Below are 14,684 nucleotides of genomic sequence, written 5' to 3' on the forward strand. Positions count from 1 at the left end.
ATTTTTTTTTCTCAAAACTCCAATTTAGGAGGTAGTTAGAAGAAAAGAGAAAAAAAATGGGGATCGCACCCAAAATAGAAACAACAATACACATGGCAGTGAATGCTGGTAACCTCCAATTCAAATTAAAGTCACTTTCTTTCTAAAAGAGTGGGGGGAGTTTGCCCTCTGCACTGCACCTTTTGGGACAGAATATATTTAAAAAAAATAAAAATAAAGAGGGGTGAGTAAAAAAGCAGGTAAAAGAAGGGAAAAAAAAAAGTTGTGCTTACTCCCAGCCAGAACTTATCTTCTGAAAGTGAAGCGGTATATCATCACTAACACAGCAAAATGCTCCAAGACATGCACACATTCAAATATTTCAAGCACTGGTGATTTTAAAAAAGACATTGGTAGGACTAGAGCTACAAAACCAACAAATACAGAGGCTCGGACATATTCACTTACATGCCTGCATGTCATTAATGTATAGAAAGCTTGCCTCTTCCCTGAGAGCTCCGGGATGGGGAGTAAAAGAATCAAGAAAATAGCAATATACACAGGTTTTAAGCCTACAAGTACAACTGATAAATCCTCCCGCTGCAGGACACCGCTTTGTGCCACTACTCCAGAAAGGAGGGGGAAAAAAAAAAAAAAAGAAAAAAAAAGAAACTTTTTTGCAGCGTCTCTGTCAGCCACGTTTCAATATTATTTCACATTTGAAATCCATTTTTTTTTAATCATACGTACCCTTTGCGCCATCGGCCTGCTTGCTCCCTTCCTACTTCAACTTCTAATATATCCTCTTTAAGGCCAGTGTGAAAAGAAAGAAACACGAAGTTCCCCCCCCTCACCCCCAAAAAAAGGCAAAAATCCCTTAGCGTCTCCAGCAATGGAAGCAAACGAGTAAAATCTTCGGCTTGCTGGATCTCAGCGAAGCGATACAGTAACTCAGCATTAAAAAAGGAGAAAAAAAATTAGAAGAAAAAAAAAACAACTCTCCCTCCTTCCTTCCTTCTTTTTTCTTTCTTTCTTCCCTCTCTCCCTGTCTCTCTCTCTTACTCTCCCCCTCTCGTTTCCAAGACAGCAGCGGGGCGAAAGCAAATATCCTTTCCCCAAATCAGTTTTTTTTTTCTCTCTCTCTCTTTTTTTTTTTTTTTTTTTTTAAAGTGCCCCTCAAACCCAACTACCAAGTCTCATGGCTTTTTGCCACTCCGGCTGTCAATCACAGGCGAGGTTGTCAAGGTGGTGAATGACTGATGATGATCCGCTGCGTGTGCTCCCACCGCGCAGGACACCGCGAATGTTAATTTTCGAGTGCGCTCACCCAAAAAAAAAAAAAAAAAAGAAAAAAGAAAAAAAAAAAGAAAAAATTTAGAAAAAAAGAAAAAAAATTTAAATCGAGGGAGGAGGAGAAGGAGGGGGAAAAATTAAAAATTAAAAAGGCTCTCTAACGCGCCGGCTCTCCTTTTATTATGGTTATTATGATGATGATGATGATGATGGGGGGCTTTTTTTTTTCGCTCCTCCTCGGATCGCTCCTAATTCCTCGCCGGCGCCGGCTCGCTCTGCCCCTGCGCGGCCGCCGGGCGAGGCTGGCGGAGGCGGGCCGGGCGCGGGTGCCGTGCGGGGCGGGCGCGGGAGGAAGGGCAGCGGGGCGGGATGGCGGGGGGGGGAGGCGGGGGGAGGCGCTGCCGCCGCCGCCGCCGCCGCGGTCCGAGCGCTGCCGTCCGTCCGCCGCCGCCGCCGCCGCCGCCGCTCCGCCCGAGCGCAGCGCAGCGCCGGGCTGGAGCAGACTGCGGGAACCCGGAAGTAGTGGTGGCCATAACAGGTCGCGTCTTACACAATGCGCTGGGCGGCAGCAACTCCGCCACCGGCGCAGGGGGGCGCGCCGCCCGCCCCGCGCCCGCGCAGCGCCGCGGCTGGGACACACCGCCCCCTCCCGGCCCTGCCCTCCGCGCCCCCCCCGCGACCGCGCGGGCGCCGCGTCCGCCCCCCCCCGGCGGCCGCGGGGGCGCTCCCGCCGCCTTTGTCTGGCGGCGCCGCCGCCCCGCGCAGCGCCCGCGCAGCGCCCCGGGGTCGCGCCGCCGCCCGCCCCTCGCTTCGCCGCCCGCCTCGCCGGGCGCGCCCCCCCTCCCCGGCGGCTCCCCCCGCGGCCGCCGGCCGAGTGAGCTCACCCGGCCCCCGGCCGCCGCCGCCGCGCCGCCGCCGACCAATCAGCGCCGCGCCGCCCCGCGCCGCGCCCCCATTGGTCCGGGCGGGAAGCGGGGCTCGGACCGGCGCGCGGGGGGGGCGCGCCCCCGGCCCCGTCCCGGTGCCCGGCCCCAGCCTTATTCCCGGCCCCAGCCTTATTCCCGGCCCCAGCCTTATTCCCGGCCCCAGCCCTGTCCCCATCCCCTCCGCCGGCGCGCTGTCCTGCGCGGGGCCATCCCCCCCGCCGGTGCCTCCATCCGCCGAGCCGGGGGTCCGCTCCCTTGCGTTCAAAAGCACAGCCATCCCTCCCGCAGCCCCGCCGGTCCCCGCCGGTCCGGGAGCGGAGAACTCGCCGTGCCCCTCCCTCCCCTACCTGCGCCGAGCCCCGAGCGGGCGCTTGCAGGGAGAGCTGCCCCGACACTACCGCATCTCCCGCCCGGGCAGCGGGGCGGGCGGCGGAGAGCCCGCGGTACAGCGGACTGAGCGGCCGGGGAACGGGGAGCGGCGGGGGGGCTCCGCTGGTGCATCCCCCGGGACAGACGGGACGCTGCTCCGCTCTGCCGGATCACCGGGGGCGGCGGGCAGCGGCTCGGCCCCCGCCGCCACGTCTCAAACTTCGGGGAAACGCGTTTCGATCCCCCCCTTCCCGCCCCTTTTCCGCTAGGACCGGCTTTTTATCCCGGCGAGAGAAACCCAGACCTCTCAGGTAAGAGCCGTTTTCCTGCACTGACCCCCACCCAGCCAGCCGGGACACGCGCGTGGGGCTCATTTCTCTGGCGAATTCCCCGGGGAAAGGCGCTCCATAACCATTCCCCACCGCAGCGGTCCTTGCAGGGGGTGGCTGTGACCCAGCTCCCAGGGACGCGTTTCCTCCTCTTCCCATCCTCTTTTCCTCTCCCACCCTCCCCACTATGAAAAAAAAAAAAAAAAAAAAAGAAAACAAAAAAAAAAAACCAAAAGACCCCCTTTTCAGCGTCTCCACTAGGCCTTTATGAGCTTAATTCAGCGCAACTCAGCCCGAAACACTTTTACAATGTAATTACAGCCCTACAAATTGTTTGCCCAAACCTCATCCTGGATAAGGATTTTACAATTAGCAAACAGTTATTACTCTTAGGGCTCGCTGCGAGGGACTAGTCAGCTCGCCTCTCCGCCTGCGAGAGGCCGGCTAGAAAAAAGAAAGAAAACTGGAGAAAAAAAAAAAAAGAAAAAAAAAAGAGAGAGAGAGGGTTAATCCGGACAGCAATTAATCATCTATTAAACGGGGAAAAGTAAGCGGCCAACTCCGCGCTATCCCGGTGAACTCCTGCGGCGGCGGATGCGCTGCGCTGCAGCGGCACCCGCGCAGCATCGCACCCAGCCGCCTTTTTAGGAAAGCAACTCTGTTTGGGTTTTCTTGTTGGGCTTTTTTTTTTTTTTTTCCTCCAAAAACTTGCTGGTTTGCGGGAGTCTCTTTAAGCTTGTGCATCGCATGTGGAAAGGGTGAGGGGCGGGGGGAAATAGGGATAGGGGGAAAAACAATAAGGAAGGAGCGAGAGGGTCCGGTGGGTGCGGCGGCCTCGCTGCGCAGCGCGGAGCTCTGCGCGCTCCTACGCGCTGCTGCGCGGCCCCCCCGACCGCGGCCGGGCCTTTGGAGAAGGGATCCACCGAGCTGAGGCAAAAAAAGGCGTCTGGGGAGCAAGGAAGCCTCCTCCACAAGGTGGAATCTGGGTCCATTTGCTTATCGGATAATAAATGAGGCTTTTAATCAGGCTGAATTTCCCAGCTTAAGGAAAGAATTAGTCATACCTAGGAACAATCAAATGGTTTCTAGCTGGCTTCCCTGCCGCCTTCCTAGCAGGGATTTAGGAGGGGAGGGGGGGGGGCGGGGGAACGGGGGGAGAATTAGCATCCAAGTGTGCTCTTTCACCATTAATACTGAAATTTGAAAACTGAAATAGGAGCAACCAAGAAGAGCGAAACAAACAAGAAACCGCAGAAGAAAGCATTGGAAAGGCGGCCGGGAGATAATCCAGGAATGCTTCAGATAAGGAAGGGGGGGGCACTATACGTGCGGAGATACCCGAAAAGTCAGAGCCTGATGGAAAGGCTGAAAGACGGACGGGGGGTGGGGGGGAAACCCGCACTTGTTTAGAGCCTATTAAAGGTCACATCGGGCTGGGGGGTGGGCTGCGGGTGATGATAAAAGGAGTTTAAGAACGAGGGGTTTAAGCGCGCAGATGAAGCGCAGCGCCAGGATTTGGGGGGTTTGTTTACTGGCTCCCGGTGCAGAAAACAAAAGAGCGGCGGGTCCGTGCGGAGAGTCAGCCCGAGGTCAGCCGGGGCTGCCCCGCGCCCGCCGCCGGCACAGCCGGGCCCGGGTGCCGCCCGGGAGTCCCCGGGAGTCCGCGGGGCCGGGAACGGGAGCTGCCCGCTGCCCCACGGCCGGGCCTGGCGCTTGCAGAAGTTACGGAGGGGTTTGATCAATTAAACGGAGGGCTTCGTAAAATATTTCCTAATAAAATCTACGGTTGTCTTAAAAGTTTCCAACAGCGTTATCATCTTTTTTTCCCTCCCCCCTTAAATAAAATTAACTGGGAAATGAGTTGCTGGCCGGGATTTTCGAGACTTCAGCGGTGACAGCGGTGCCGGCGGCGGGAGTGAAGGCACCCGCACACAAAAGGAGTCTTTCAGGGACAAAAGTTGCGACGGCTGCCAGGTTTTCCCCGCGGTGGCACCTCGGGGCAGCCCGGGCAAGGCAGCGCAGAGCCGACCTGAGCCTTGCACTTCCTACTTCACATTACAAATAGAACATTTCAGCCAAAAATCAGTACACTAACACCTGAGCTGGTAACACCATCGTGCTGGGGTTGTGGACGGGTTTTTTCTTGCACGGTTTAGGTTCTACGAATCCATTTGGGTTAATTTGGGAACGCTGCTCCGCGCCGGGGTTCGCGACGATCCCTGCCTTTAGCCCGTTCACCCCCCGGCACTCCTGTATTCCCTGCCTATGCCAAACCCTCTTTCTTTCCTGTCGATATTCCTATACTTCTCGTTGAATTAAATAATAATAACAATAAAAGAAATTGCTGGATAAAAATCGTGGCTGCTTAATTAAAAAAAAAAAAAAAAGCCGCTGGGCTGCTCTGCATCCCAAGGATTGAGCTGTTGTGCCGTCTACTGGGAGACGGGAAAACTACAGCCAGAAACGCTTCCCAATTTTCTGCGAGAGAAAAGTCCAGTTTTCGGCAATTTGGAGGGGTCGGAGACGCCCAAGTCCTCAGTAGAAGAATAGCGACCCGAGACAGAAAAGTCGTAGAGACACTTGTTTTTTCCTCAGGCTACACCTGTATAATTGCATAAAAACTCCACTCTTAAGTGTTTAGGGTTTTACTGACTGCAGACCGTGGAGCAATGATATGGTGAAGATGGTTTGAGTTTACCCATGAGAGGCAGCTGGACATTAACTTAATATGTAGGAAAGAGGAAATTTTATTTTTTTTATTTTTTTTATTTTTTTTTTTTTAAGAAGGGGAAAATATTTGCGAACGGTTTAAAAACTTCTCCCCCCGCGACCAGCCGGCTGCAGCCTGCGGGCAGAGGGAGATCCCAGCTCGGGCAGCTCCCACCCCGACGATGCTCTCGGAGGGCAGCGGAGGCAATCGCTTTGATGCCAGTCCTTGGCGGGGCAGCAAGAGCGGAGTTTACGCCGGCCCGGCGTTAGTCTCGGTTTAGAGAAAGCAATGATGTTGCTGTTCTAAGTTCCCGAACCTTTGCCCGTGCCCGAGCCGCGGATCCTCCAAGGCAGACGCAGCCTAGCTGGATAATTCCCCTCTCCCCTCTCCCTGCCCACTTGCTGCTCCGCTCCCGTGGCGCCTGGAATGTTCTCCTCAAAAATACAAAGCGCAAGAAGAGATTAAAAAAAGAGGGGGAAAAAGCTTTTGGGCTGTTTTTTGTTGTTGTTGTTTAAAAAAAAAAAACAAACCCAAACCCCAAAGTTCTAACATGAACCCTTGACTTTTATGAGGCGAGAGCCGCAGAAGGGCTGTGAAATGCAAAGTCTTTGTCGTATTTACAGAGAGTGCCAGCAGCCGACTGGACACGCAGATAAAAATCTAGTGGTCTATGTGAACTCCAAGGAATGTTTTAAAGCGAAGATCTCTAAGAGCCTATTCTCAGTCCACACATATGCCCGCACGTAGCCTACAAAGACGGAGACACCCACGTAGCCGAACAATGGTGGGGATTTCTTTTAATAGGTTAAATGAAGGTATAAGCAAATCCTCCTGCCACTTGTGGCACACCAGCTCCGACTGCTCTTTGCCTTCAGAGCCACTTGCCAGAGTTCAACAGAGGGTGACATTAGCTTAAAATATTTGATACTTTTTCTTTTATTCTGGAGACTTTCCTCGCTGATTCTGGGATAAATTCAGCTCCCAGTTCATCTCTGCGGGTAAAATTGCTGTCTTTGAAGGAAACAAAAATCTGCCTGATCTTTTTAGTTTTATTTTATTTTATTTTATTTTATTTTAATCAAGAAGGTATTACGGATACTTTCCTCAGCATACATAAACCAGAAATTAAATTATTGCCTGTCTCTGGTGTAAGAAGTCGAAGGACATCTTCTAAAAAGTTGAACGAAGTATTTTACCCTTTCAAATGAGGCTGAAAAAACTTGCAACATTGTACAAGAAGCAAATTAGCGAGTAACAACACAAAACCTCAATTTGAAGCGACAGAGAATTGAAGATTTGTGTCTGACGGTACCTCGGCTGAACTAGAGAAAAGCCGAGTTTTGTCAGATCTGATGTTTCCCTCCAAAGTAATTTTCACTATTGCTCCGTTCCTATTACCCAAGTCCATCTGCAGCTCGGCTGATGAGCCCATTCACTGCGTTAGTTCGGCGTGCCTCTGATGCCGATCGCAGAGGATGGGCACTCCTCAGAGCGGGGATCTGGGGCTATCCAGCCCGGTGGGATGGCAGGGAACCCGGGGCTCTCTGCAGGCTCAGAACTCTCGGAGGGGGCTTCCCGCAAACGATACCATCTAGGAAAAATCGAATGCAAATCAATTAGGCTTTATAAATTAGAAAAAACAAAGGAAAATAAGAAGCAAAGCCCCGTGCCCGGGAGCGCGGCGCGGGACGGGGCTCGGGGCGTTCCCGGGATCCCCAGCCCCAGCAGCCCGACGGCGCCGGGCACCGACCTGCGCCTGGGCTGCGAGGGCTGGGGAGGCAGGGCAGCGTGTCAGGGTCCCTGCAAGCCCGTCCCGAGAGTTCCCAGCTGCCCGCGGATCCCCCAGGACAGCTCCGACCGCTGCTATCTGCATCAGGGGGTGTATTATCACAGGCTTTTGCATAATTGCATATTGACTTTACTAAATGGATCTGCGGAGCTATTTAAACATCCCTCTCTTCTACCCGCAAACAATTCTCTCGGCAAGAAAGAAAAAAAATGCGGGAGTGGGGGGAGCTGCAAAAGAGCTTCCAATTGCTCTTGCTCCTTCATTTTGCAACGTTTCTTTGGGCACAAGTGCCTCAACTCTAAGTAGTTTGGATCCAATTTGGTGCACAAGAGTGTAGGGAAGCAGAGAGGATCTGCAGTAGCGTGGGTGACAGCAGGATGGGTAGCTGTCATTCACTTTGGTGTCTGAGAGGTGGGTGCATGGATATATGTGTCTCTTTGAACTCCCGTGGACAATTTCTGGCCAGCTATGGTGGCTGTGAGAAAAGCCTCTATGGACATGTGTGTGTGCATGCACAACCAAGGACTGCTCTAAGGACAACTTAGCAAAAGCCCTCCTTGTTAAAAACCTCCCGTAGAGCAGGGGAACTCAAACGTGGCACTCCCCTTTCCCTACACCTCCCCACTCACAGCAGTGCCCCACAAGCCATGCCAGCCCCAAACCAGAAAGCTGGGCTTTGCCTCCAAGGATAGGTGTGCTCATCCCATTGTCACCCCTCTCCATCCTGCAGGGGCAGCTGCCCTTACCCTGGAGCCTTGTTGGGGAAGGCTGCCTCCTCCCTCACCAAGGCTGGGTCCCCAAGGCAGCAGCTGTGAGAAGCAGGCAGGGAAGCGGGGAGAAAGTGAAGGAGAGAAGGAGTAGAACTGGGGAGGGAGGCAGTGAAAGCTGTACTTTCCTCCAAGCAGAGCAAGCATCCCCTCGGAGGGGCCCCAGACCCAGGAGCTGCCTCCTGAGCCCTGGGCCTCCCACCAGGCAGCAGCAGCAGCATCTCCCCCTCCACAGCCCTGCAGCCACGGTGGCGGCAGCCTCTCATCCTGGCTTGGCCCCTGAATTCTCCATGCTGGCCTTGCAGGTCTGCAGAGAGGGAACAGAGATGCACAGGGACTGGGCCAGGCCCAGGCACTAGTTTCAGACGAGAAACTCCAATGGTCTGGGGATTCTGAGCATCCTTCATAATGACATGATGGTAACTGTCACTTTCTGTGGCTTGGTTAAAGGGTTCATATGAAAGGTCTCCTGGGATCTGCAGCTCTCAAGAGGAAACTGCAGTCAGAATAATCCACCAAGATTTATTAAGAGAATGTTTGCTTCCAGTGCTAGGGCACTATTTTTACCTTGAGGATGCTAGCTTTGCTTGAAAAGCTGTAATTACACTTTGAAAAAATGCTTTCTTGCTCTTATCCTCAACCTAGTTGTAGGAAGAAGACATGAAATCAGATAGACATCCGGACTTTGGAAAGGAAGTACTTTTTACGTGGAACCCAAGAAACATCTCATAGAATTATCAGCTCAGCTCTCCTGCAATGCTATTTCTTTGCATTTATCAGAATTTAGATCAATTGAAGTACTCTGTCTTTTAGCTAAGAGGGCTTTGAGGAGGACTATCCCACATTCAACATTTACGTTCAGATTTCTAAAGATATTTTGTCTCTTCTCTCAACACAACAGTGATCACAGTCCATTGCAAATTTGGCACCTAATTTCTGCAAGAGATATAGACCATCTTCAGTGAATGTGGACATAAAGTCCCACTTTAGGAGTTGCCTACCAGCCAACTCTTATTACAAGTCACTGGGATTAAGTTCCGAAGTCACATTTTGAGAAGGGTTGTATCTGAAGCAGATATGAATCACAGCACACGTAGACATGACCAAAGTAGCTCTGAATCCCACTGTGGTGGAGCTAATTAAAGCATGTCAGAAGGCTCTACCCACCCAAGCAGTTCCCTGGGGATTTTGGGGACACTGAATTCTTTGCCTCACCCCTCTTATTGCCTCAAAACACTGCTTTTATGGCTGTGCAGATGCAAACATGATCAGAACAGAGTCAAGTTTATGAGGTACCACGAGGATGCACTAAACTGTCACTTCAGTCCCCCTCTCCATTTCTAACATCCCTCTCAGTTTGGCCTTCCTCAAGTGCATCCCCAGAAACGGGACCACTCACCCAAACAATATGTGACAGCTCATGGTTTAGGGGGTGCCACTGTAGCAGCTGAACATCTTATGAGCACATGTGCTTGCCAGGAAATCCTCATTCCATGACAGAGCACTTGAAACACAGAAAGTTTTCAAGGGCCTCAACCAAAAAAACGTGATGGTGCAAGAAGCAAAGGCGAGATGCTTTGCCTCTTGGGCCTTTGCTGGAAGACAAGCTGTTCCACCCCTCTCTTCATTAACTCATAAACTTTTTTAAACTCAGAAACTTTGGACCTTACCCAGATCTCTCCCCACCCACAGAATATCTTGCTTTAAATTATTTTTCCAATATCATCCAAGATCATATTTTTCCTTTTATGTTTCCAAGTTGAAGTTTATTATAGTTGTCTACATTGCTGATCAGTTGTAACCCTTTCTATTATTTTCCTGTCCTTGCCACTATTTGAAGCACTTCTTACTTGGATCCCCTTCAAATTCTATTACTGTACTGCTCACCTCATTTTTGTACCAAGCCCATTCTGCCTTGCATTTATTGTCACCAAACTTGAGGACACAGCTGTTCCCTCTCCTCTGCTGCACGGCACCACCAGATCCACTTTTTATTCCATTCTTTTCCATACACAGTTTGCCTCTCTGCTGATGAAGAGACCCTTGCTGGGTTTAGCCAGTGCCAGCCACATTGTCCTTACCATTAGTGTTACATTTCTAGTTATTCTTGCTCCTTCCCAAAGCCTTTGAAGTCGTGTAGAGACAATTTGATTCATTAGTACACTCAGCCTTGCAGTAACTCTAGCTTCTGCTTTAGTTTCTCTATTAGAAGCACATGTTGGGTCTGTAACTTGAGGGAAAGCTCCACCCTCTGACTTCCCCACACAGTTCAGATTCTGCTCTGCCTCACTGAACTTGAAGGACTGGTGGCTTTCTGCCTGGGGTTTCCATACCTGGGAATGCCAACTCCTCCTCCTCCTCCTCCTCTTCCTCCCTCCCTACTGGTATGACAAACTTGTGAGCAATGTGCTTTCTGAGTGTCTCCATGCTAGAGACTTTTGCAGCAGTTGCATGTATTTGCAATTCTCCTCACATTTTTTCAGAAGACTTGCAGTTATCCCAAATATTTCCTTACTGGCATCATGTGGGCTGAGATCCATCAGCAGCACTTCACTAGATGCCTTTATGTCACCTTCATTGTCCATGTTGGATCAGGAGGTAGGTAACCACCTGATTTCTTCTTCTGGGTTTTGGGATGCAGGGCCGGGCTCCTCCCTGAGGAATCACACAAAAGAATCTCTTGTCTTCCTGGACTCAGGTGACTCTTCACAGAGCTATATGCCACGTAGTACTCTCCAAAAGTGGCAGTTGTCACCAATAATATTAAGTGTGGCTTGACACACATTCCTTGCTTGGTCTTCTGGTCTGCCTTGCTGCTCTGCTGTGTCCCACAGAGGGTTTTCATCTCCACTGATTCCTTTTTCACTGCCCAATGGGTTTGTGAGTTCCTCCAAACACCAAGACCATCACAAACAACCACTAGCTCTCAGAGGAACTTTACCTCATAAGTGTCTAAAAAACCCGCAGTGTTTCAAGTAAGAGACCTCCTAAGAAACCCCATCAAGGGACCACTTGCTGCTCTGGGCATGTAGTTTATTCCATTCCCTCTTTCCACTTTCCAGTGCCTTTCATAAAGTTCTTCTTACCTGCCTGTCTCTTAATATAGATTTTGTTTAGGATGCCAAGCCAGCCTGCCTCATGTTTTCCCTTGGATCTGTTCCCTGCTTCTAGCCAAAGCTGCCTGTGGATCCTGCTTTGAAGTTCTTCTGTGACACATTTTCTGCCACTGTTGACTCTTCCCTTGGCTGACATCACCTTGGGGGTCCCTCTCCGGCAGGCTGAGAATAACACTGCCTCTTTGATCAAAATGAAATCCATTTACAAGCACCCAATGAGCTGGCACAACAGACCCACAGGTTTCTAGACAAAACTAGCTGACATAAAAATATGCCAGTTTTAACTTCAGCTGAATTCTTAACCTAGATAAGGTGAACCCAGAATAAAAATAAAATAAATTTAAAAAAAGAAAGAAAAAATCAATTTAGGAGCACTTTCTGTTTGTTTAGCTCAAATTAATCCCTCATCTTCAAAATGATGTTGAGATCAGGTTAAATCAAAGTGTCCATACAGTTTATCTCTGTGTTTTAGATGTTGAACCTAAAATTACACTTCAAATAATTTTTATGCTTGGAAAAGGCTTTTTTCTAGAGACCAGCTGGGCCCTGATTATGAATGGTGCTCAGCTCCAGCAGGTCTGGGTGAAGAGAGCAGAAGCAGATGGATCTCAGTGCTCCTGGAAATCAGACTCAGTCTCAGCACCTATGGCAATTCAGCCTGCACATCCTCCAACCCCCAAGAAAACCCAAGGAGCTGAAGTGGGCAGCCTTTATGTTAGAAAAGTTCAGTTTCTTTGTGATTATATCTTGAGACTCTGCATGTATTTATGAAGTTATTTTCCTGAACCCAATAAGCACAGCAGTTGTCTAGCATAAAAATGAGGGGTTTCAGCCCAAAACTTTATCTCCACTTTACTGTTTTTCCCTTTCATGTACTTATAACTATTGATGGGCATGTCAAATCATCTTCAAAGGAAGGAAGGAAGGAAAGAAGGAGGAGAGTTTTTTGCAGCCAGCTGACTTTGTGCAATCCATGTTTTCTTTAAAACTTCAAGTCCTCCCACAAGGAGGACTATTCCAACCTCAGACAAGCTGTGGAGAACAGTTTGAAATAAAATACATTTGAATACATATGTGCTCAGTTCTTCACTTCCCAACCATTTCCCAAGAGGTTTGCTGTGGTATCCTGAATGCATGTGCATGCCAGATGTGCACTGGCACTTGTCCCCATGCCACCATCCACCTTCCTATGCAAGGTTATCCATCACCCCACCAGCTTCTCACCTGCAGGAGGAGATAACCTGAATTTATTTTGATACTGTCTTTTTTTTAAATTGCAGTCTCTTTGCTGTTGAGACTGTAATTTGGTTTTGCTGCCATAAAGAGTTAACCCCAGAGGAGGAAGCTATGAAACAATCCCTGGAGGTATTTGACTGTATTGACACAGTGGCCAGGTTTTAATATGCAGGTTTTCTTTTTCCCCCAAGACCCAGAGAAATATGGGTTATCAAATACCACTGGGATCACTGGTAGAACTGCTCTCTTGCCAAAAAAGAGGGTGCAAGCTTTCATGGTGGGAAGAAAGGCCTGGAATAAAAAGAATTTGAGCTCCAGCATCATGAGGCATCAGATTATCAACCTGGTCTCTTCACTTTCTCACCCAGTGGGATCTTATTCCCAGGCTGGTTTTATGTCAGCACAGGGACACAAAGGCAGAATTTATGTCCACTAGTGTGCATTAACTCCTGTCCTAACCAGTACTAATTACCGCTAATTATGTGGGACAGTGTTAATTCTTTTAGCAGCATTATCGCTGGCCTTACACTTCTGAAAGTGCCTTTGGGTGAGGCAGCTCACTTTGAAGAGATATTTATGTGGGGAATAAATATAGAGTGGCTAATACACTGTAAATTTACACCACTGGATAGCAGGCTTTAAAGGAGGTCTTTGGGCACAAAGACAGACAAACCCTTGAGTAAGAACTACTCAATAGAAAAGGTGGCAGGATCACCCTGTGTGATCTTGGGAAAGTAATTTTGATCTGGCATTTCTTTTCTGTAAAATTGGAAAAATAATATGTCCCTAACCCTCTCAAGGGTGTAATATTTATTTTCTCTGCCTTGCCAATCATTCTCTTTGCTTTTAAAAAATATTCTCCAAACCCTAATTGTTTTTATGTGTTTGCAGTATAAGACATAAAAGACATAAACCCATCATATTTTTCTGTACTGTATTTTCCCCATTGTGCTGTACTGTTAACACGAGCACTTTGCTGTGCAGAGGCTTGGCTATTTGCTGAAAGGATGAATTAAGATACCTAAAATGCTTCAGCATCTTGGCTGAATGGCACTGCAGAGCTGCAAGGTATCATTAGGCCAAATGGCTCTTTTCTGCAGGAGTGAGAAGCCCAGATATTTTTCAGAGGATTAAGGAAACCGAGTTCACATTCCTCTGTGACCTCCATCCTGCAAATGTAGGGCAGGAGGCCACAGCTTTGAATCACAAAAGTCCCTTCACTCCCTTCAGCTTGGGTATTTCTCTCCTGACTGGGATGTCAGCATTCATCCTGGGAAGTCAGGAGGCATCAGATGATCCCAGTCCACTCCAGCAGCAGCATCTCTGCAGTTTAGCTTCGTATTTCTCCTTCCAGAGTCTGCACAGTCACCATGAATACTCAGCAACACGCTCCTGGATGATTGTGTTGATGTGGCTGTCTCCTTCAGCAAGGGCACTAAGTCAGGAAGCTTTGCTGTCAGACCATTCTTGTCCAGTCCCTTTGACCCCAACAAGGGGCTGGTCCCACCAGTCCCTTAGGTCATGGAGAAAGATCCCAAAAATCATCTCAAGTGCCCTGCCAGGCAGCAGAGCTGCTGCTTCTCCGCGTAACCAGTGTGCACATCAAGCCAGGCCATCTCTGCCTCCGAGGGTTTCCCATCTTTGGGAGGACCCTTGCCCTCAGGTGCCTCCTGCAGTGTCACTGGCAGTCGGTGACATTTGTCCAGCCCCTCCCATCACTGGCATTTCAGTGCTTTTCCCCGGTTACTGAGCAGGCAGTCACAGCGCAGTGCCTGAGCCTGCTCCTGCAGCCTTGGGGCACTGATGATCCCTGGGGCTTCAGGGATGATCTCCACATGCACAGCTCCTTAAGACACCCTGAAGAGATGCTTCTCCCCTTCCAGAAGTAGTGGGCTGGGACACCCATTCACACTGGAAATAACTATTCCAGCCTTTTTTGCTGCTCATGCAGCAATGCCCTTGTCAGGCTTGGAGGTCTCTAACCTTAGGCAGGGTGCATCTTCCCCAGGCTGCTTTATTCAGGACCCATGTACTATATTTGGGGTTGGTTTCATCCTTTCCCTGACCATTTGGCTATTTCAAATCATTTTTCTGAGTGTTTTTCTCAACATTATGTCCAGTAAACTGGAATCAGAATGTACCACAAATGGCTTTTTAAATAAGTTATCTT

The 14,684-nt window shown here is 49.8% G+C and overlaps 2 protein-coding genes and 1 long non-coding RNA gene across 7 annotated transcripts in view; 1 reads left to right on the plus strand and 2 right to left on the minus strand.

The window, feature by feature from the left end:
* Window positions 1-1,963, minus strand: part of MEIS1 (Meis homeobox 1) — a 107,809-nt gene extending 105,846 nt beyond the window's left edge. Inside the window, exon 1 of one of the 5 annotated variants that reach the window (XM_064414924.1) lies at window positions 1,170-1,963. Coding sequence is in view for 4 of the 5 variants with exons in the window: in XM_064414922.1 (XP_064270992.1) it covers window positions 448-462 (15 nt within the window). In the remaining variant the exon portion in view is untranslated. The other 4 variants (XM_064414923.1, XM_064414922.1, XM_064414926.1 and 1 more) reach the window with 4 other exon arrangements.
* Window positions 1,826-4,696, plus strand: LOC135297835 (basic proline-rich protein-like). Its single transcript, XM_064415789.1, has 2 exons — window positions 1,826-2,878; window positions 4,113-4,696. The coding sequence occupies exon 1, from the start codon at window positions 1,826-1,828 to the stop codon at window positions 2,834-2,836; it is 1,011 nt and encodes a 336-aa protein (XP_064271859.1). The 3' UTR covers window positions 2,837-2,878; window positions 4,113-4,696.
* A 1,749-nt stretch (window positions 4,697-6,445) lies between these two features.
* Window positions 6,446-14,684, minus strand: part of LOC135297413 (uncharacterized) — a 93,152-nt gene continuing 84,913 nt past the window's right edge. Inside the window, exon 4 of the long non-coding RNA XR_010359423.1 lies at window positions 6,446-7,197. This is a non-coding gene — a long non-coding RNA (uncharacterized LOC135297413). The remainder of the gene's footprint in view (window positions 7,198-14,684) is intronic.

The sequence above is a fragment of the Passer domesticus genome, chromosome 3 (genome assembly GCF_036417665.1).
Source record: "Passer domesticus isolate bPasDom1 chromosome 3, bPasDom1.hap1, whole genome shotgun sequence".
NCBI classification, from domain to species: domain Eukaryota; kingdom Metazoa; phylum Chordata; class Aves; order Passeriformes; family Passeridae; genus Passer; species Passer domesticus.

What these genes read in the sequence shown, in the direction of transcription:
- LOC135297835 (XM_064415789.1), top strand. Translation starts at nt 1,826, where the DNA reads ATGCGCTGGGCGGCAGCAACTCCGCCACCGGCGCAGGGGGGCGCGCCG.